Source organism: Vombatus ursinus, unplaced genomic scaffold (genome assembly GCF_900497805.2).
Source record: "Vombatus ursinus unplaced genomic scaffold, bare-nosed wombat genome assembly UNPS02014170.1, whole genome shotgun sequence".
Classification (NCBI taxonomy): domain Eukaryota; kingdom Metazoa; phylum Chordata; class Mammalia; order Diprotodontia; family Vombatidae; genus Vombatus; species Vombatus ursinus.
Genome location: NW_020953948.1, coordinates 615,322 through 637,414, shown reverse-complemented (window position 1 = coordinate 637,414; position 22,093 = coordinate 615,322). Strand labels below are relative to the sequence as shown.

Genomic DNA, 22,093 nt, shown 5'->3' with positions numbered 1-22,093 from the left:
TTTTCTAGAAGGTCAATAAACTGATGTTTGGGTCAGCAGGATCCTAGAAGTTAAGGAACTTGTAGACAAGAGGAAATGCTACCAAGAAGCCATTGTAATGATTCATAGGGGATGAGGGTTGTTGATGCTGCTATAACAAGGTTCAGGGTTAATGAAATACGATTCTCTATAGAAGACAATCATAGGATTTTATCCAATAACCTACAATGATATAACTAATCCAAAATATCAATATTACTAATATAAAAAGAAGTTATTTGGTCCTAACATATAATTCATATCCTGATAGTGTTAATATGCATGAGTAACTTAAATTTTACCCTATTCTCCTTAATTCAGTAATACAATCACTGATACCCATCAAATCACAATGAACTTAGTAAATATTGGTTAGAGTAGGGGATATTAAAATGATCACCCTAATTACAGCACATTGTTGATCTCGATTCATTTGAGATGTGTCTTACTCTCTGTGGCCACATTTGTTGCTGTTTTCCTCAAAGATACTAGAGCAGTTTGTCATTTCATTCTCCAGTTCATTTTACAGATAAGGAAGTGAGCAAACGCTGTTAATTGACTCACTCAGGGTTACATAGTAAGTGTCTGAGGGCAGATTTTAACTCAGGTCTCATTGACAATAAAGATGTCACTGTATACACTGTGGAAGTTGATGTCCACTATACCATAGCATATTACATTGCATCATATCACATCACATCGCACAATATATCATATATGATATCCTGTTAGATTACATTGTTATAAAATAAGCTTAATTAGATTACTATGTAGAAAAAGAAAAGGTGAAATGTTGGATGGGGAAAAATTCCATCTGTTTATTAAAAGAAACACATTAAAAACAAATGCATATACATAATAAAAATGGAGACCTGGAAAAATATGTGTAAGACAAATTTAAAAAATATAATATTTGAAACCATTTTATGAAATAAATGGAAAATTTCAATATTAAATAAGATGAGCACAGAACCTCCATTGTCCTGAATAGAACCATGGAAAACACAGCAACATCAATACTCAGTGTCTTTGGACTAAATGCCTTCACATCTAATATCATGAAGGGAAATGAAATTAATTCAAAGAAGAAAAAATGAAGCAAAAATAGCTATAGACTTTCATTTCACTCTTTTTGTTTTAAAAAAATTTAACAGAACACTGAACACAATGGATAAATGATTGAAGAAATTACTGGATAAACTAGAAAAAAAGACAAGATACATTTCAAATCATCATGTTTGATGATATATGCACATTTTCCCAGAAAGATGTAGAATTAAAAAAAAACAATTACCACATATTAAGGTACAGAAATTTTGCAAGTAAATGTAAAATGTAAAATATGAGAAGACATCCTCAACCTATTTTTGGCAGAGGATAGGGTTAGGCCTAAACATTCATGACATTGCACACATTTTAAGATATTTGTGATGTATTGATCTATTTTACTGATTTTCCATTCCTCCTTATTTTCTTTCTTTCCTTTTTTTTTCTTAAAAATTATTGTGGTTATATTGTATGCCTTTCTGGGAGGACAGAGGTGATGAATAATGGGTGAAAGTTGGGTATTGTACAACAAAAGATCAGTGAATATTCCCCTAAAAAGGATATTTGTGCTTTCCTACACACTTAACAGGGTTTTATGAACAATTACTGTCATTTTCTAATCTTTAGGTATAAAATTCTGCCCATATGTATACTACTATTATTTACCTTTAGTTAGTGATTTTTTCAGCTTTCCCCTAAGCCTACAGTTGAGCATCACAAACACAACCCTACAATGCAAGGCATTCAATTTTTTATAACTCAAAGTTCTCATTTACAGTATTTTGTTGGCAATGACCACTTTGTTTTCCTAGCTTGGTTGTCCCCATCTCTGGCGTTTTTACACTAGTGTCCCCACATGTGCCCCAAATGAGAATTATATGGGACATAGACCATAGACATGATCTATGCCAATATTGTTCTCCTTCCCCCCTATACACATGACTCTTTCTTATAAGATATGGGAAGGGAGCAAATCTCTCTGCACAAAGTTACCAGTCTGGTTAGAAATTTCCCCCACTGGGCAGGGGATACAGTCAAAGCAGCAGATGGCCTGTCCCTCACAGGGAGATTTCCTATATCCAGGTCCACAGCTCTCACTGCACACAGAGTGAAGGGTCTAAAAAAAAAAGAAATTCTTTGAAGGGGCTTGTCATACAAAGAGTCTAGACTCCAGAAGGTCCATAGCATTTTGGAAAATAGTGATTTTGTGAGGCAATAAATGTTACAGGGTTTCTATTTTTTCATTAACTGATTTCTTTATTTGTTTAAAGGAAATTGAAGTTAAGTGATTTGCCCAAGATCACATATCTAGTAAGTGTCTGAAAATGGATTTGAACTCAGGTCCTCCTAACTCCAGGACTGGTGCTCTATCTACTGCACCGCCTAGCTCTGAATTTTTTTTTTAATTCTTATGGTCAGGAGGGAATGACTTGGTCCATGTTTCAAAGGATCCAATAAATCAAGTAATTAATTAATTTACAAGCATTTGTTCATTACCTAATACATAAAAGATAGAGTACTAAGTTCTAGAAAATATGAAATGAATGAAATACCATTCTATCTTTTGAAAAAAGACCCAGGACATCAATTGATGGGCAATAAATAATTTCCAAATGAATTTATATTTAAATTATGTACACAGATGATAGTCAAGAACAAAGTAATGACTTTATGAGATATAAAAAATTTTAAAAATGAAAAAATACAAGTAAATATGAAATAGCATAGGAAAGACTGACCTGGAAAATAGATCCAGGAGAGATAATTTGAGAATTGTTGGACTACTTGAAAGGCAATATCTAAAAAATACCTTGACATCACTTTTCAAGTAATTACCATGGAAAACTGCCTTGATATTCTATAATCTGAGGGTACACAAGAAATTGAAAGAATTAACCAATCATCTCCTGAAAGAGATCTCAAAATGTAAAGTTCTAAAAATATTATAGCCAAATTTCAGAGCTCCCAAGTCAAGGGAAAATATTGCAAGCAACCAGGAAGAAACCACTTAAATAGCATGGAGAAACTGCCAGGATAACAGAAGATCTAGCAGTTTCTAAATTAAAGGAGTGGAGGGCTTGGAATTTGATATTCCAGAGAGCAAAAGAGCTAGCATTACAATCAAGAGTGACCTACCCAGAACAACTGTATAATCTTTAAGGGAAAAAATGGGCATTCAGTGAAACAGACTTTCAAATATTTCTGATGAAAAGACCAGAGTTGAAGAGAAAATTTGACTCTCTAATATAAGATTGAAGAGAAGCACAGAAAGGGAACTAGGAAAGAGAAATCAGGAGGAATTCAACAAAGTTGAACTATTTACATTCCTATATGGGAAGAAGATACTTTTATCTCCTAAGAACTTTTTAATTCTTAGTGCAGTTGGAAGGAGTATATGAGTATACATAGACAAAGGGCAGAGTGAGAGTTGAATTGATGGAATGATTGTCTAAAAATGAAAATAAAGTTAAAGGGTGAGAAAGAGGAATGCATTGGGAAAATGGGAAAATAATAAGAATGGGGTAAATTATCTGACACAAAAAAGGAGGAAAAAAGCATTTACAATGAAGTGGAAATTGGGGAAGGTGGTAGGAACTGAGTAAACTTAATCTCATTAGGATTGACTCCAATAGGGAATAATATCTACACTCCGTTGAGTATAGAAATCTATTTACCAGAAAGGAAAGAAGCAAGGGAAAGAGATAAGAGAAAGAGGGACTGATAGAAGGGAAAGCACATTGGGGAGTAAAAGTCAGAAGTAAAATACTTTTGAGAATAAACAGGGTAAAAGGAGAGAAAGATAGAATAAATGTGGGGGATAAGATGGAGAAAAGCTCTTAGTAATTATAACTGTGAATAAAATTTAAAGCAAGTCTTTTTTGATAGAGACTTAATTCCCAAATATATGGAGAACTGATTCCAATTCATAGAAATAAGAGCCATTCTTCAATTGCTACATAGTCAAATGATAGGAACATTCAGTTTTCAGATGAAGTAATCAAAGCTGTCTATAGTTATATAAAAACTGATTTAAAACACTGTTGATTAAGAAATGCAAATAAAAAAACTCTAAGGTATCATCCCAAATTAATGAGATTAGCTAATAGGACAGAAAAGGAAAATGCCAATTTTTGGAGAGGATATGGGAAAACTGAGGCACTAATGTACTGTTAGTGAAGTTGTATACTAATTTCACTATTCTGGAGAGCAATAAGGAACTATTCCCAGATGGCTATAAAGTCATGAATATGCTTTGACCAAGTAATACCGTTAGTAGGTCTGTATCCTGAAAAGATTAAAAACATAGAGGAAAATGGCCTCTATGGACTAAAATATTTATGGTAGCTCTTTTAGTGGTGTCAAGGAATTGGAAATTGAGGGGATTTCCATCAATTGGGGAATGACTGAACAAATTGTTGCATAAGATTGCAATGGAATACTGTTATGCTACAAGAAATGATGAGCAGGATAGTCTCAGAAAAACCTGGAAGGACATATAGACTAATGCAAAATGAAATGAGCAGACAACATTGTATACAGTATCAGAAATTTTGTATGATTATCCACCATGAATGATTCAGTCATGCTCAGCTGTACTATGATCCAAGACAATTGTGAAGGACACACGATGAAAAATGCTATCCATCTCCAGAGAAAGAACTGATGCAGTTTAAATGCAGATAAAATAATACTTTTCTTTACTTTATTTTTCTTTTATTTTTTTGCTTCTGTTTACTTTTACAACATGAGCAACATGGAAATATGTTTTGTGTAACTGCGCATGTATAACCTATAAAAATTATTGTTTTCAAAATGAGGAGAGGAGAAAAATTATGGGAGATAGTATAGAACTCAATTTTTTTAAATGAATGTTACAAATGGTATATATAATTGGGGTAAAAGGATATATGTATGTATATATAAATATATATATGTATACATGTGTGAGTGTGTGCATGTGTATGCATATATAAATCTAAATCTAAATCTAAATCTTTATCTATATCTACATATATGTATGTATCTCATCAGGAAACAAAAGGAAAAAAAATTCCCATTAATAGATTGTCATATCTATACCCACTGAAAGACCAACATGTGAGTTTCTACTAACCTTTATATAAAATTCATTCCACATTGTGACATTTTCATGATTGGAAAAATCTTCACCAAAGGGAACATGAGATTTAAACTCTCCCATTTTCACCAGCACTTCAGTACCATTATGAAAGTTTACAAAATTGATAATATCATAGTTTGCCATGGGAATCCTTTTCTGATCCATGGACACCTGGTCACCAGCATTGTTGTTAAACTGCATGTTTCTAAGAAAGGAGTGCAGCTGAGTGGGAAGAGAAGTAGAAGTGATTCTTCAGTGAAGGGACACCCAAAATATTTTGAATTGTCAAGAGTTTATTTCCTTTCTCTCAGTCATGGATAGGGATAATAAAAATTTGTGTCTCATCCTTATGAAACCCCCAAGGACTGAACTTTCTTATTTAAACTCTTTCATTTCATTTATTTGAACAAAACTCTCTATTGGTTTATTTCCCACCGTGTCTTTTCTTAAACCTTTTTGAATCAGCTTTAGGGGACTTCTAATTGCTTTATCTCTCAGTTCTTTTTCAAGATATTAGAGCTGTGATGATTGCTTTCCTTTCTTGACTTTCTGATCTCACCTTCATTGTTAAACTTTTCAGCCTTTTCTCATTTTATGCCCTCAAATGCTTTGGTCACTTTTATGATTGCTATTCATCTCTTCCAAGCCTCATCTGTGGAATATTCACTCCACAAACTTTCTTCAGGCCAACTCACCTTCTGGTGATCAGAGCTGGAGACAGTCACACAAGCCATTGAACTAAGTACATTATAGATTGATAGTAGCATACTACATATGAACACTCAAAGCATCCAGGAAATCCTTTAATTCATCTACAATTAATTTGCTGTCTCACTGTCAACATTAGTTTTCTGTTCTCCTTAACCCTTTTGTATCTCCTTATCCCATTTTCCTATGCTCAAGACCTCATCTTTACTGAGAATATTGAGGACATAAAATGTGAGATGTTTCTTCTCATAGAATCAGAATATATTAGGGATATACATGGAAAAGACCTGCGGACAACTTATTTCAACCCCAACATTTTACTGGTTTCAAGGGTGAGGGTCCAAAACTGAAGTGACTTAGCCATGTTTGCATAGCTAACAAGTTTCTGAGGAATGGTTTAAACATGGGTCTTCCTTACTTCAAGTCTGGTACTCTATTTCCTATAACATCTAGCTTTATTTCAAAACCCTTGACATCACACCCTGCTCTCTCCTCATTTTCTCCAGTCTAGGAGAGCAAAGTGACCCTTTTCCTTGCCAACATTTCACTTAATGTGCCCTTGATTCCATATTTTTCCCTCACTTTTACCAACCAGCTATCTACCTGGTGCAATGGATAGAATGCCAGACCTAAAGTCAGGAAGATTAAGCTCCCTGAGTTCAAATCTGGCCTCAGATACTTACTACTTGTGTGACTCCCAGGAAGTCACTTTGCCCAGGAAGTAAAATAAGTTGGATGTGCTCAAACAGGAGGTGGATATTTTGGGTGTCAGTAAATTTAAATGGATGGAAGGATGAATTGAATTCAGGTGATCATCATAATTATTACTTTGGGCAAGAATTCAATAGAAGTAGTGGAAAGTTCTGTACATAAGTTATTTGATTTGATTGTGTCCCATAAGGTTGGTGCTATTATTTTCCCCATTGTACAGATGTGGAAACTGAGGACAGGAGAAGTTGGTTGATTTGTCCAAGAGTCTCTGTAAGTCAGGAAGAACTAACTTCAAATCCTTCCTGAGACACTGAGTAGTTGCATAGCTGCATGACTCCCCCCCACCCCTCTCTGTTTCTCTCTCTCTCTCATTATATTTCTTCTCCTTTTCTCGTTCTATTTCTCTTTGTGTTTGTAATTTTGTCTGTGTAGGTAATATATACGCACATTCACATGTGTGAAAAGCTGATACATACTCACATATGCTTGTGTGTGTTATATTCAGGTTTTTCAGGATTCAGTCATTCTTTTTGTAAGCCTTTATATATTTGCTTTTAGGAATATTGTATTCTAAGATCTCCTCTTCTTTTCTGCATTTTTTTATTTTTTCTTCTCTTCTTTTTTATAGAATTTTTAGATGTTTCATAATCCTAACTCTTTCCTTGGTACCTGGTATTGCTTTTACAAAGTTATTGATGAACTTTTATAATTCCACTTTTACCTTTGGATCTAATAGGCATGAATAGTTTTTCATCATGATTTCATGAAGTATAATTTAGGATTTACTGCAATTTATATACATATACACACTGATGCATATACATATATACATACATTACATATTTATGTACATGAAGTCCAAGTATATGTGTATGCATGCATGTATATGCATATTCTTTGATTTGCTCATCTCTTTAGCTTTAGACATTAAATTGAATCTTTTTGTAAGGCCCAGGATCTGACCCCTGCTTAGGTTTTGAGTAGGATATGTAGCCCTCCTAAGTCTCACTCTAGGTGCTTTATTTTTCTGAGATGACACTGGCCTCCAAGAATGAGGATTCCCTGGATCTTAGAGGTTAAAACCTTGGATCTCCAGTGCCTTCCTTGTTATCTAGGGCAGCCTATTGTGGAATATTAAAGCCACTAGTCCTGGGCTGTCCATATGTGGGTTCAATGGCACTGTCATTACAACTGCCTGGAGTTTTGGGACATTCTGACCATGTTAGTCTTTTCAAACTACTGAGATTTCTCATGGAAGTTCTCCACTCTTGTTGTTTCTGGAAAAAAGCTGTTTTTTAAACTTGCTTTGTAATGTGCCTGGTCACACTGGGATTCTGCACTTCACTGAGACTCCTTTTGTTGGAAGCCCATTTTCCTATGGCCTGTATCTTTTTGTTTGTCCCTAAGGTCCTAGCATAGAAGAAATAAGGGTAGATTTTAATTTGATTGCTTGGATATTTTTTCACTCTGCTATGAACCTCAGAATTTTGCTGGAGTCAGTAATTAGGAACTGTATGTTTGCTTCTTCTCTGGGAATCCATCTTGGCTGGAGAACTTTTCAGTTTAGATATGGTTCCTACTCTTCACTAAACAGTACACTTTAAATTTACCATCCAGCTAATTAGGTCAAGCTCAATGGTCCACTATTTTCATAATCTCTCTTCTATTTTATTTCAATAAAAACAAGATTTGCCCTTCTTCAATGCTGATTCCTCTCTTGTTCTCAGTTATTTCAGAGATCACAGAGAGCAGCACAGACCCTAAATTCATTACCTCTTTCACATTCAGTTTCCTAATGCATTATCCTCATAACCAAATTGTGTGGTCTGTGTCACAGGGCTCTATTAAATATTTGCAAATGAAATAACCGAGGCACAAAATGGTTCTATAGTAATGACAATGATGGTGATAATGATAATAACTATTACTTTTCAATCATGGGAATCCATTTACCCCACTGAATTATAAAACTTGGAACTAAGAAGGAACCATGTAGGCTACCATGTAATGCCACATATGAAAGTAATTCTCAGTACAGCACTCAATAAATTATTGTCCAGCTTCTACTTGAAGACCTCCAAGGAAAGAAACCCAAGGAAAGAAATCGGAAGAAGCAGCTCATTATATTTTTGTCCAAATCTAATTTTCACAATGTTGCTGCTGCTCTCATTCATTTATGTATTCAATCATCTATCATTGTATTACTCTTGATATCAAACCTAAAGTTTTTCTCTTTTTAACTTCTAGCCCTGGCTCCTAGTTCTGCCTGCTGTTATCAAATGGGACAATACTAACCCTCCATAACATGGTATATATCCAGATACTTGAACATCAACTTTCCCTGAGTCCTCTCCCCTCAAAGGTAAAAATGCCAATTTCATTCATCTGATCCTTGTATGTCATGATTGTGAGACCATTCTTTCTCTGGGTACACTCCTCTTCACAACATCCAACATATCAATGTTCATCTTTACTCACGATAACTGGAACTGAACATTATGTACCCTTTTTTAGTCTCTTGACTGCAGAAAAAGCAGGTTTAAGGACAGATTAGCCCATGGAACTTTAGTGGGCTGAACCTGCCTAACTTTGATATTCCAAACCATTTTTAAAATTTTTAAACCCATTACCTGATCCTACATCTACCACTGTCAGGACATCATTGTGTCAAATATCATTTTGTGCCAATCATCCCTTTGACAGTCGGGTCCTTACTCAGAGTGGATATGCTACATGTGATGGATGGGAAATAGCTAGGTTGTGAGTCCTCTGACTTTTGACAATCCACAATTTTGGATGAGGTAGAAGAGAATGTATATGTAAAGGCTTTATTATCACTTTTCAGACACTCATAGTTCTCTTTACAGTCTCTCTGAATGGTCTAGAACTACAAACCACAGACAAACAGTCCCTCCTAAGCTCCTGTTGATTAAGAGAGAAAGTTCTAAACATGACTGAGAGGGATCTTTGAAAGAGCCACTACTTTCATCATTTAAGCAGAAAAAATGTAAGCCTGGTTCTTGGACAAAATTGTTGACCATACACTTAGCTAAGTAACTAACTCCCTGTTTTCTGCTGATAGTAGCTCTTTTTCCAGTCTTATGAATGAGATAGACGTTTGGACATGTGGACTCCCTGTTGTTCTAAATGGAAACTTACCTTCCAGGGATATAGAACTAGTCTGCCTTCATCTTTTGTGTATTACATTTCTGATCTAATTAAGAGCATTTGTTGGAGAGCCCAGGCCACAGCATACACAGCATTGTAGATGTTGTAACTGCGGCTAGACATAGACATGTCAAAATTCCGCAAAGGCAGCATCTCTAAAGATGTGTTTATTGAACAATCCTCTTCCTTCCATTGTTTTTCATTAAGTGGACATGGAAAAAATAAGCTCCAAAATGTTTTAAGGAAAATATCTTCTGGGTATTTGGCAGGTTTAATTGCCCTCATGAAAGGTATGAAAGTTGGAATCTCTTTCCTCTGACTTGAAAAGATCAGACTTTTACTGAAACTTTCAACAAGCAGGGTATTGGGTCTCATGCTAAAATCCCATTGAGAGGTGGTAATGCACACTTTATTATAACTCAAGTAATCTTCTTTTTCAAATTCCCAATCAAAAACTACATTATCACTCCCATAAAAAATGATTACATTGGCAGAAGTTGCATGAAGTATTCCCATGACTTCAGAATGGGGAAAAAGACTGTAATTCTCATTGGGGGGAATCTTAAGCATAAAGGTCAGACAGACACCTTTCCTGGCCATCTCTTCTCTGTTATCCCAGAGGAATGTTTCACCCCTGGCATTGTCTGTTATTAACAGTCCAACCCATGTCCAGTTGAAATGCACCAGTAATTGGACCATTCCCAGGGCAAGTTTGGAATCCTTAGGTGCTAGTTGATAAACACTTGGAAAATGGACCTTGTCACTCAGAATTGGGTCAAATGGGCCACAGGTTATCTGAACAAGAAAGAAACATAATCCCTGTTGAAATTAAAGTATGCTATAGCCAAAACCATATAACAGAATGTGAATCTTTCTATTTTGATAATATTCCATCTTGTTTTGACTTTCTGTTTGCAAAGACCAAGCAACTTTCCAGGAATCTGACCCTCCATCTTCTCAGCCTGTTATTATCTTCCTCTCCATTTTTAAAGGCTGATCTCATCTCTAAATAAGTTACTGGCTCCTGTGACCATGTGTTCATCTTTGAAGAAATTGGCATTAATACAACTGCAAGAGAGTTTTTTTTCCTTTATTCACAGATTTTTGGAGATAACTTTTTCTCTGTAGCTCACATTTGTCTCAATTTTCCTTGCAATTCTATAATACGTTAAAGTATTTTGCATGATATGTTAGTCAAGGTCTCAGATAATTCATATATATGTATATATATGTGTCTATATATGTATATTATATATATATAGATATAGATATAGATATATATGTTTCCCATTGACCTCTGCATGCTACCTGAATCATTGAGCACAACTGAGAATACATTACATGTATGTGGAATTTTATAAGTGTACATTGATTTTGGCTGAATTACATTGGTACACACATTCAAGTACATATACGGAGAAACATATGTATACACATATATGTATATACATTTCAGCTACAATATATTGTAATGAATTACATTGGCATATGTATTTATTTTCTTTTTCTTCAGTTGTTTCAGTCATTTCCAAATCTTCATGACCTCATTTGGATTTTCTTGGCAAAGATATTAAAGAGTTTGTTTTTCCTGTTTCCAGCTCATTTTACTTATGCGGAACTGAGGAAAACAGGGTAAAGTGTCTTGTCCAAAGGGATACAGATAGTAAGTGTCTGAGGTCAAATGTGAATTTATGAGAGATGAGTCTGCCTGATTGCTAGCCCAGTTCTTTATCTATTGTGCCATCAAGATTCCATCTATATGGTTATATATATGTAAAAATATAGTTACACATGTATATTTGCATATAATAAATAAATGCTAACAAGAATGTAATCATTGCAATGTAATTGTAATATAATTTTTGCGTTAATGGAATAGAATAAGAAATGGATAGAAAGAAAGATAGATAGATAGATAGATAGATAAACACATAGTTATACACATCAGTACATACTGACAGGGATAAATCCTAGTAGAATGGGCAATGGTGATCACTCCTTTCAATATTTTACCTCTGTATCTTCCTGCTTTGAGCACTAGCTGAAGAATAATACCCAAACACAAGATTTCTCAATGTTTGCCATGTCACATATCCAGCATCAAGTCCTTGGTGTTACCTCCTTCCAGACATCAATGTTCTCCAGACAACATGGGCTGTTTTTCTCATGATTCTTACCTGTGGAAACTTGTAGAGCTCAAGCATGGTAGTGATTTTGACTGACAATTCAGAATAGGGTCCTGCAATGACAGCCAAGGATTTTCCTTGCTTCTCACATTGGTAATTTGGAACAGCCAGTCTTTGTCCTGACAACAACATTAAGGAGCTCTCCAAGGTTCTGACATCACTGATGTGGGTGTCAATGATGTTGAATCCAAGAGTAGTATTAGGTAACAGGTTGGGGTCCTTGTTGATCTCCTTTACAGCAAACACCAAGGCCAGGACTTGATAGTAGTGCTTTTCCTGAAATCTCAATTGAGACCAATAGTGTCAGGAGTCAGGAAATTCTTCTATCCTTGATGTGGTTCTTCTTTCATGAATAGAATACCTAGTAACTATTCTAATTTTAGAATGTGTAGTTGAAGGAACCTAATGTGAATCTCCTTACTAACTCTCAAGTCCTTATTTAAACACTGTTTTACCCTATTCTAGTAATCTCACCCTCATAGTAATGTATATATTCATGTGTGTATGTGTGTGTTTACAAATATATGTGTATGTATGTATACAAACAAGCATGTACACAAACATGCATGTACACATATATACTCACACACATGCATGCATATATATGTAAATATAACATTCCATTTGTGTTGCTACCTATATCTCAATCTATATACCTTTCTATCTATCTATCTATCTATCTATCTATCTCTATTTTCTGTCCTTAAATATTATTAAATCTACTAGTCTCTGCCAAGAGAAATACATGACAGGGATAAACACTGTGAATCATGCTGCTTTTTCTTCCATAAAATATAGAATGGTTATCTCTTAAAGGGACAAGTAAAGTTACTTTTTTTCTCAACAAGAAAGAGAGACATTTCATTTTAAAAAAACAATTATTTATCATTTTATTTTCCCTAGCTACATGTAAAAGTAATTTTTAACATTCATTTTTAAAACAGTGACTTCCAGGGTCTCTCCCTTTCTTCCTCCCCAATACATCCCTCTATTGATAAGGCTATATATATTTTAATACATGTGCAGTTATTAAAAAAAAACTTCCATAATAGTCATGTTGGGAAAGAAAAGACAAAAAAATTCAAGAAAAATTAAGTAAAAAAAATAAACTTCAATAAGCATTCAGACAACATTAGTTCTTTGTCCCTGGATGGGTAGTATATTTTGTTATAAGTACACTTAATTTTTTTTTCACAATTTGTATTGCTAATTGTATTTCCCTCCATCCTATTTTAACTCTTTGTTAAGGTAGGGCTCTGCTTCCAGTGTGGAGTGTACGCTGTCCCAAGCTACAGGGGTTTTGTGCAGTTCTTTTCTGAGACACTTCTTGGAAACCATAAGATTTCAGTTTTTCCAAGGTGATATGAACTAAGGAGAGGTGTTTACTATTTATCTGGCCTATACTCTGGACTGTGAATGATGACAAGCACTCTTTTCTGTCCTGGAATTGTAAAGAGAGTCCCCCCTCCACTATGGCCAAAAGTTCTACTATGCTCCTGTTCTTCCTTGCCCTGAATCTGGAAACCATGACCAACTATTGGCTGGGCAGTCCTAGAAGCAGCCATTGCCATTGCAACTGCTGATTTAGTCACTCACAAGGCCTAGTCTTGGTTTGCTGGGACCAGAGCTATGCTGGCATGCCTGAATACTGTACTCTTCCATGTTTATTCTTCTCTTCCTGGCCTGCTGGCCTTCTTCACAGGCTTGGCCTGACCCCTACTCCACTGAAGAAAGTGAACCATGAGCAAGGAACTCCATGGTCATGATAGATGCCACTTTGGGATGAGAGAGCATTGGAGATTGCTGGGTCTGCCACTATCAGCCTCATAGGAGACCTAAAAGAAGGTCAACCGTGGTAACTTCACAGCCTCCCTTCCCACAAGCTACATGACATATACCCAAGAAAATTGTCCCTTTCTGTTTTGTTGACCCCCCCTGAAAGCTTTGTCAGTGCCCACATCTTCCTATTATGCATTAGATCAAGAGTTCTCCAATGAGGTTTATAAGACAATAGATGTGACCAGCACAGTTAACAATACAGCAAAAACACCTAATGGTGTTTTTCTCTGTGTCCCACACTGGACCAAGATGGATAACCCTAACCTTACACATCCAGTTCACACTGACTATTCTGCTCCAACTTATTATATCCATAAAATCCCTTACTACTTACAGCTCAACTTTAAGCCCTGTCCCCCTAATCCCTTAGCAAACCCCTCTTACCTTTTAAATATCTATTATATTCTAATATTCCAAATAAATTTTGATTGTGTAACCAGCTTCTTATACTCTATTAAATTGTCTGTGTTACCTTACTGAACTTGCAAGTTCCTCTCAGAAAGTTAGCCACTCACCAGAACATGAAACCTCAAACCCACTATAAATCTATCTAACTGACTTCGAGTCACCCTGAGTCTTTGAAACACTTGGAGACATCCTACTGTGTCACAACCTGACCATCATCAGTTTTGGGCTAGTTCTGACAGTAAGGATTGTTGGGAAGTATCACTGTGATGGAGTCAATTTCTACAACAGCAACTAACAGGAGAAGAGCATAGGACTTGGGTTGTGAATAGAAGCCAATATAAATCATGATCATGGAGAAAGACTAATTCCTTTGCTTGGTGGACATGACTCCACTTACTTTGCTTGCATAAGCCAAAAACTCTGCTGTTGTGTAGTTAGATTGCAATGACAGGCATGATAGTTGTAGTTTCTTAAAGATCAACCCAAAAGGATAAACATGATTTTTGGTGCTTATCATTAGATGACTATTCTAATATGATACTTTCTTCCATTAAACTGTTTCGATTGACTGATTTTTTTTAATATTGTAAAGTATTATTGATCATAACAGTACTGGGATGAATTTGGTTGAGTTGGCTGTATGGAGTTCAGTACACCAAGAAGCATTTATTAATTACTTTTCTATCTGGTACTGTGCCAAGCCAGAATTTCTAAGGAGTATGTTGGTGCCAAAATTGATATATAAAGAACAAAAAATAGATCAGGGTTATTATACTTCTGTCTAGAATGTGGCAGTTAGCTAGATAGGGGTGGAGCTGAGTATAAGAGGACTGTAGTATTTTCTTTTTTTTCTCAGAATCTAAATGACAGAGATAAATAAACCATATGAAAATGGAAACAGTGTACCCTTCATCTTCAGAAGTCATTACTAAATGCAATTCATCTATCTTAATATACACGCACTTAAGAGATATAATAAGGTAATGACACATATTTTTGGCTTTGACCCAAAGCATCGAGAAGATGTCATTTGGTAAATGAGGCCATAGCTGGGGCAAATAAAAAAAAATACCATCAGGTTGAGTTATTCCTGTACCATGAATCTCTAAAATGCACTAGATAGTGACATTAGTATGTATTTTCAGATTTGTTATTTCTTTGGGATTGGTAGTTCTCATTCATTTTAGAAATTAGTTCAACCAATTCAAATACATTTATAGATATAGACAGTTTCCAGGCCACTAAGAAGATGAATGATTTGCCCATTGTTTTAAAGCTAGTAGATATCAGTGTTAGAAGCAGAGCTAAGTCCTAATTTACCTCTCTCTCTCCTCTCTCTCTTTCTCTCTCTCTCTCCTTCTTCCTCCCTTTCTCACTCTTAACTTCTTTCTTTCTTTCATCCTCTTATCTCTGCTTCTCATTGTCTCTCTATATATACATAAATATATTGCTGTTTACTCATTTTAATTATGTATGGTTCCTTGTGACCCCATGTGAGCTTTTCTTGGCATAGGTACTGCTTTCTTATTGTTTTCTCAAGCTCATTTTATAGATGAAAAACTGAGGCAAATAGGGTTGAGTGACTTGGCCAGACTCACAGAGCCAGTTAGTGTCTAAGGACAGATATGAGGTAAGGAAAACGAGTTATTCTCATTTTAGCTTCAGCAATCTACCTACTCCACCACCTAGCTGCTTCATAAAGATATAGATAAGACCGATAGCAATATCGATATTTTTCCTTATAGTTAATCCACATATGCAATATAAGAGTATGTTGTTATTCTAAATAAAATTTACAACATACATTACATTCAGTATATTTAAATATAGTACTGTGAATTTGTGAAAAGAATGTAACTAAGAGTTCATTTACTCCAATCTACATAGTTAACCTAAAGGGAAATTGGTATCTATTAAAGTGACTTGACTTGCCAAAGTCAAATATAGAAAAGTTTTGGAAAAAACAAGTACAAAAGAGTAAGTCTTTTAAATAATAGAGAAAACATAGAAATTGGAAAATAGTATAAAGTACTTAAAAATCCACAAAATGCTAATATTTTGAAAAAGACTAATAGCCAATTTTTAAAATCCAATCAAAGCTTTTAATTGCTTGCTGTAGGCCACAGTCAAAGAATGGAAAAATATTGTACAAAAATTATGCCCAATATCACTTAGTAATAATCTCTTAGGAATACCATCGTAATAAGCTGGTTAGGGAAAGACTTCTTGTAGAAGGTTAGATTTAAGCTGAAGCATGCTGGAAAAGAGTACAGAGAATCCTGAATACGGGGATGAAAAAGGAAAGCCTTCCTGATATGAGAAGCAGCCAGTGAAAATAGAACAGTAGAGAATTGGAGTGTCTTGTGTGAGGACCAGGAGGTGGACTGCTGAAGCTGGGATCCTAGCATATGTAGAAGGGAGTAAAGTATAAGACGACCGGAAAGGTGGCAACCTAGTGGGTAGTGAAGGGCTTTAAAATCCAGATGAATTACTTTTTATTCAATCCTGGAGTTAAGAAAGAGGCACAGGAATTTATAGAATAGGTGTGTGACATAGATAGAGGAGGATTTACTGGAGCGGGGACAAAGATCCCTTTATAAACTTTCATTTAACTGAATTAAAAAGAAGATGGATAAAAATCAAATGAAATATTAAATAGAACTATGTCCAGTTATAACAAAATGAGAATAAATAAAAAAGAATAGCACAACCAAATATTCAGGGCAGCTAAGTAGCACAGGGGATAAAGTTCTGAACTTATACTAAGGAGAACTTGAACTAAATTATCATATCAGACAACAGTTTTATGAAATTAGGCAACTTTCCCAACTACTATCTGTCTCAGTTTCCTCATCTGTATAATTTGGGTGATATTAGCATCTATGTAATAAAAATTATGAGGATCAAGTGAAATATATATATATATATATATACACATACATATATATAGTAATTCAGAAACCTGATCCTAGTAGAATATGAGAGAATTTTGTCTTATTTTTTAAATGTGGAAAGCAATAATATTAAAAGCATAAAATATTGAGAATGAACTCACTCTACCAAACTGCTTATATAGAAAACAATTATAGTTCTGAACCTTAATAATGGAAGAAAGACAGAGACAGAGACAGAGAAATACAGAGATAGAGAGACAGAGACAGACAGAGGTAGCAGACTGGACTGAGAATCAGAAAAACCTGACCTAAAAGTCTTGTCTGAAAAACACTAGTTGTATAATCATCAGCAATTTACTTAATGTCTCAGTTCAGCAGGCAACACTCTAAGATAGTACATTACTGTTATGATACCAGTCAGCATCCTATTTACTCAGAGACATGTAAATATTGAGTTACATAAAAAGCTATCATCTATAATTACATTCATTAATAGCTGTGTTCATACATAGTTATATATAAATATAGGCATAACTATCATATATTTGTAATTTTATAATAATTATGTATAAGATGATGTCACAACTCTATATTTTATGTATATGCATATACACATAAATTCATACACATATACATATACACAAGTATGAGGCTCTCTGTGGGTGTATTATCAAACCCATGGCATAATTAAGAAGCTACAATGATTGACTTGTAATAACTTTTTCCCAGGGCCCAGAAGGGGCTGAAATGAAAATATATTATAGATTCATAACATATATCTGGCCTTTGGATTCTCCAAGAATGTCAGCTGTTACTAGTGTAAGGACAGGCAAGGAAAATGGCACTTTGACTTCCTGTGGGAGGTAGCTGCCAAGTCATTCTCTGCCAGAACCTTTGCAGAAACAGAACAAAAATAAGAAAGATCCTGGCTGATTACTCTGTGGGGCAGAGTGTGTATATATGTCTGTGGTGAAGGAGAGGAGAGAGGGGTTATTTCTCCTATGTAATTTTAAAAGGAAACAGCCTGAGACATGAAAGGCATGAAAGGCAGAAAACAGGACAGGAAATGATACTTTGTCCACGCACATGTTTTAAAAGTTACTTTTTAATCACCCTCCCCCTAAAAATAATTCCTAAAATGAAAATAAAAACAAAACCTTACTGGTAATTTTTCAAAAAATTGTTAGGATGAGACTCAAAATATTTCCACCTGTCTTCCATGACCACTTCATATATAAATAAAGGGAAAAATCCCCCCACAATATAATCTCCATCCTTGTAGTAGGTGGGATCTAAATCTCTTTCCAGTGAGCAGAGACCAGTTTCTTTATGACCCACAGACAGGAGAAGCTCCAGCACCAGAAACAGGAAAAGAAGGGAGAGCATCAGGAACACCTCTTTTCAGCTCTAACACATGGACAAATAGCAGTCAGATCAAAGTGGGGCTGTGCTGTAGATCAGATCAGGTCACAGCAGAACAACGACTGTGAAGAACTTTTTAATGGTGAACCTCTCTTTCAGGAAAATGTTTGTTTCTTTTGCAAAGTCTGAATTTCACTTTTCTTCCTGACACCTGTTAAGATGAATGGAAAATGATTCAGAGCCTTGCCCAAAACAAGGGTAATGAGGGAAGAAGCAGGAAATATTTATAAGGATTTGATATTGCTTAATTATTGCTCTAGCCATATTTATTTTAAGAGATGAATAGGGTCATTACCACCTTCCTCTTCCTACCCTAGATGCAATCAGAATGAGCCAAAACAATGGGGGCTCTGGGACCAATCCTCTTTGGGGCTCTGCCCCTGAGTTCCCTGGTCTGAATGATAAACATGTTTTTTTCTTTTCTCTTTCCCTGTCCAGGTATTCTCAGCAGAGTACACTGGGAAGAAGGGAAGGATTCCCAGGGATTTCCACTGAGCTGTTGTTGTGTCCCAGCCTGTGTGACTCTATGTCAACAATCATGATTCCTACAACGACTGTGGAGTTGCCAGAAGTTGCATTAAGCAGAAGCCTTTGTGAGATGATGTCAATGTAAGAGACTGGGGAAAAGTGGAGGATTTCCATTCACATCACTCCAGCAGGAAGGATGGAAGCTCTCATGCTCCTGGGGTCCAAGTAGTTCATTTCACAAGTTCTGACTTGTAATCTAGCTGTTATACAGGGATCATTTTTCTACTTACCCCAGTATAAATAGAGACTGTTCCAAATGTCTCCTGTATTAGAAAAAGTATAAATTGACAGACACTTTACATGGGCCTTTTTCAAAATATCTGGTTGATCAGAAGCAATCTCTCAGATTCATTTCTGAATGAATTGAATCAGAGTTTTATCTCCTTCCATTTACCATGCTCTCAGCCAGGTGCCCTGAGCTAGTCACACTCATCACAGCATATCCCTTGAGTTCTTTTGCTGAAATAAAGTAGCCTTGGATGAATGAGAACATCAGAAGAATAATAATCTTGCTGACATTTAGGGTCTGAAACGACATTACTCTTTGAGGAATCTAATAACAGTAAAAAACAAACAAAAAAACCCCACCATAGAGTTACTTCTTGGATGGACACATCTTATTTTATAGATTTTATTTGTGATGTTCCCAGACTTTTTGCTGGGGAAGGGGAAATCCTCCTGAATCTTTGCGTTTAAATATGATGCCTTAGAACAGTGTTTCAGTGAGTTCACAGGTACATAACTCTCCACCTAGTAGATCTAAATATGCCAATTTTTTTTACTTCTTATATGTGAAAATGTTATCAGCACTGTTATGATAGACATATTAATTTGAGTAGTTTGAAAGAAAGGCTTAGGCTAAGCTGTGTATGATGGGGTCATTCTAAAAAAATTAAACTGTTAAGGGAGAGATCAAAAGGAGTAATTACCTCATCCAAATGAGGCAGGAAAGGAAGAATTGATAGGAGGAGAAGCAAGAGTGGAGGAGGGCCAGTAAATTGATCTAATCCTGGTGAGTTTTTTGTTAGAAAACTTATTTATAACCTGTTTAATTTCTATTTCTAAAAATAGGTTTGTTTAAATATTCTGTTCCTTCTTCTTTTAACCTAGGCAGTTTATATATTTTTCAGTATTCTTCCATTTCACTTAAACTGTTAAATTTATTGGCATGTATTTGGGCAAAATAAGTCCTTTAAATTGCCTTGATTTCATCTTCATTAGTATATTCACCTTTATATTTCTTTAAAAATTGTCCTTATGGTTCTTTTAATATTTTTTCTTATATTATAAACTTTTTGAAAATATGAAACATTTAAAAATAAGATGGTATACAAAACTGTGAACTTCTATTTCATATAGTTTTTTTCAAATTCTATATTAAATTTAAAAGTTTCTTTCTACTTCACTATGTACTTCACCTGATTTGATTATCTTTGCACTCACCTTCTTAATGTGAGATCCATATACAAACATAGACACACACATGTTTACATATATATGTATATATAAAAGTAAGTGTATCTTGATATATTCTTATATAATTGTATTTTGATATAATCAATTTCTTTTGAAACTCTATGTATTTTATTTTACACATTTTAAAGTATTTTTCTGAGAATGAGTCTGTAGCCTTTACCAATCTTACTCAGGGTACTGCAACACACAAAAAATTGAGGTTGCCCTCTATAACGTTTCAGTAGTTCATTCACTTCAGTCATGTCCAATTTTTCATGATCCCATTTAAGCTTTTCTTGGCAAAGAGACTGGAGTGGTTTTGACGTAGTTTATGGGTGCTGTGGACTTCAAAATATTAGGGAAAAAAGGCATAGTGGCCTGCAATGAATTCATAGACTCAAATCGTCCTCCAATCAAGTGATAAAGTTTAGTGTAATGTCAAGAAGACAGGTAAGGTGCTTCAGGAACCTGCAAAATAATGAGGTTGATGCTGTTTTAAAAGGAACAGTAGAAGGATCTGGGTGGGATTAAGGAGTGATAAATAGAGTGGAGTGGGCCAGGTGAGAGAGTGAAAAGGATGTCACAAAGGCTAATTAGGTGACCTGGTGGAATTAAAAAGTGGTCAGTATATGCCTATGGAAAGGCACCTTGAGCCTGTACTGATAGCTTTTATCAGGGGAATAACAGGGTCAGGCCTCTATGTGACTGGGTTGCTTTCAGAGACATGGTCCTTTCCTTTAGGCATCCAGGTCCATCACCATATCAGTTTGACATTTCCTTCTCTTGTCGTTGATGGAACCATCTCAAAGAATTCAGTCAGACCACCTGTAGTCCAAGTATAGGCATTTATTGAGATTGATACTTCCCATGAAGGAGGCTAAATTCCAAGAGGAACCAGTGACTTTAGTGAAAGCAAGACAGATTTTTATAGGGTAAAGATGCTATTACATAACAGAAATGATGAATATTAAAAAGGCAGGAGAGGTTTGGTAAGGAATTAGATATTAGAGGATCATGGGATCATGGGAGGCATCAATTTCAACAAATACCTATACTTCGATTAGAGGTGGTCTGACTCTGAATTTTTTGAGATGGTTCTGCCACAACAAATCATGAAACAGGAACAGTCTCATTATTGTCATTCTCTTTAACGAAAGTCTTGAATGTTTTGATTTGTTCTTTCACTCACTCTTTCTTTATGATTATTGTTTAGTTTCCAATTAGTTTTTAATCAGTTTCTGTGATCCTTTACTGAATATAATTTTTATTGCATTGTAACCTAAAAAGGATACATTTAATATTTCTGGTTTTCTGCATTATCTATGAAATTTTTATGTCCTAATATATGGTTAGTTTTTGCAATGGTACCATATACCACCGAGAAAAAGGTGCATTCCTTTCTGTTCTTATTCAGTTCTCTCCAGATATCTATCATATCTAGCTTATCTGAGATTCCATTCAATTTTCTGACTTATTTCTTATTTATTTTTGGTTAGATTTATCTAAGACTGAGATGGAAAGTTTAAAGTCTTCCAGTGTTGTAGTATTATCTATTTCCATCTGTTATTCTTTAACTTTTCTTTAAAGAT

The 22,093-nt window shown here is 35.1% G+C and overlaps 1 protein-coding gene across 1 annotated transcript in view; it reads right to left on the bottom strand.

The window, feature by feature from the left end:
• Positions 1–18,485, bottom strand: part of LOC114041213 (vomeronasal type-2 receptor 26-like) — a 24,888-nt gene extending 6,403 nt beyond the window's left edge. Inside the window, 5 exon segments of the mRNA XM_027859566.1 lie at positions 2,059–2,182; positions 5,180–5,407; positions 9,764–10,567; positions 11,950–12,241; positions 18,262–18,485. Coding sequence (XP_027715367.1) covers positions 2,059–2,182; positions 5,180–5,407; positions 9,764–10,567; positions 11,950–12,241; positions 18,262–18,485 — 1,672 coding nt within the window.
• Between the last annotated feature and the right edge of the window lie 3,608 nt (positions 18,486–22,093).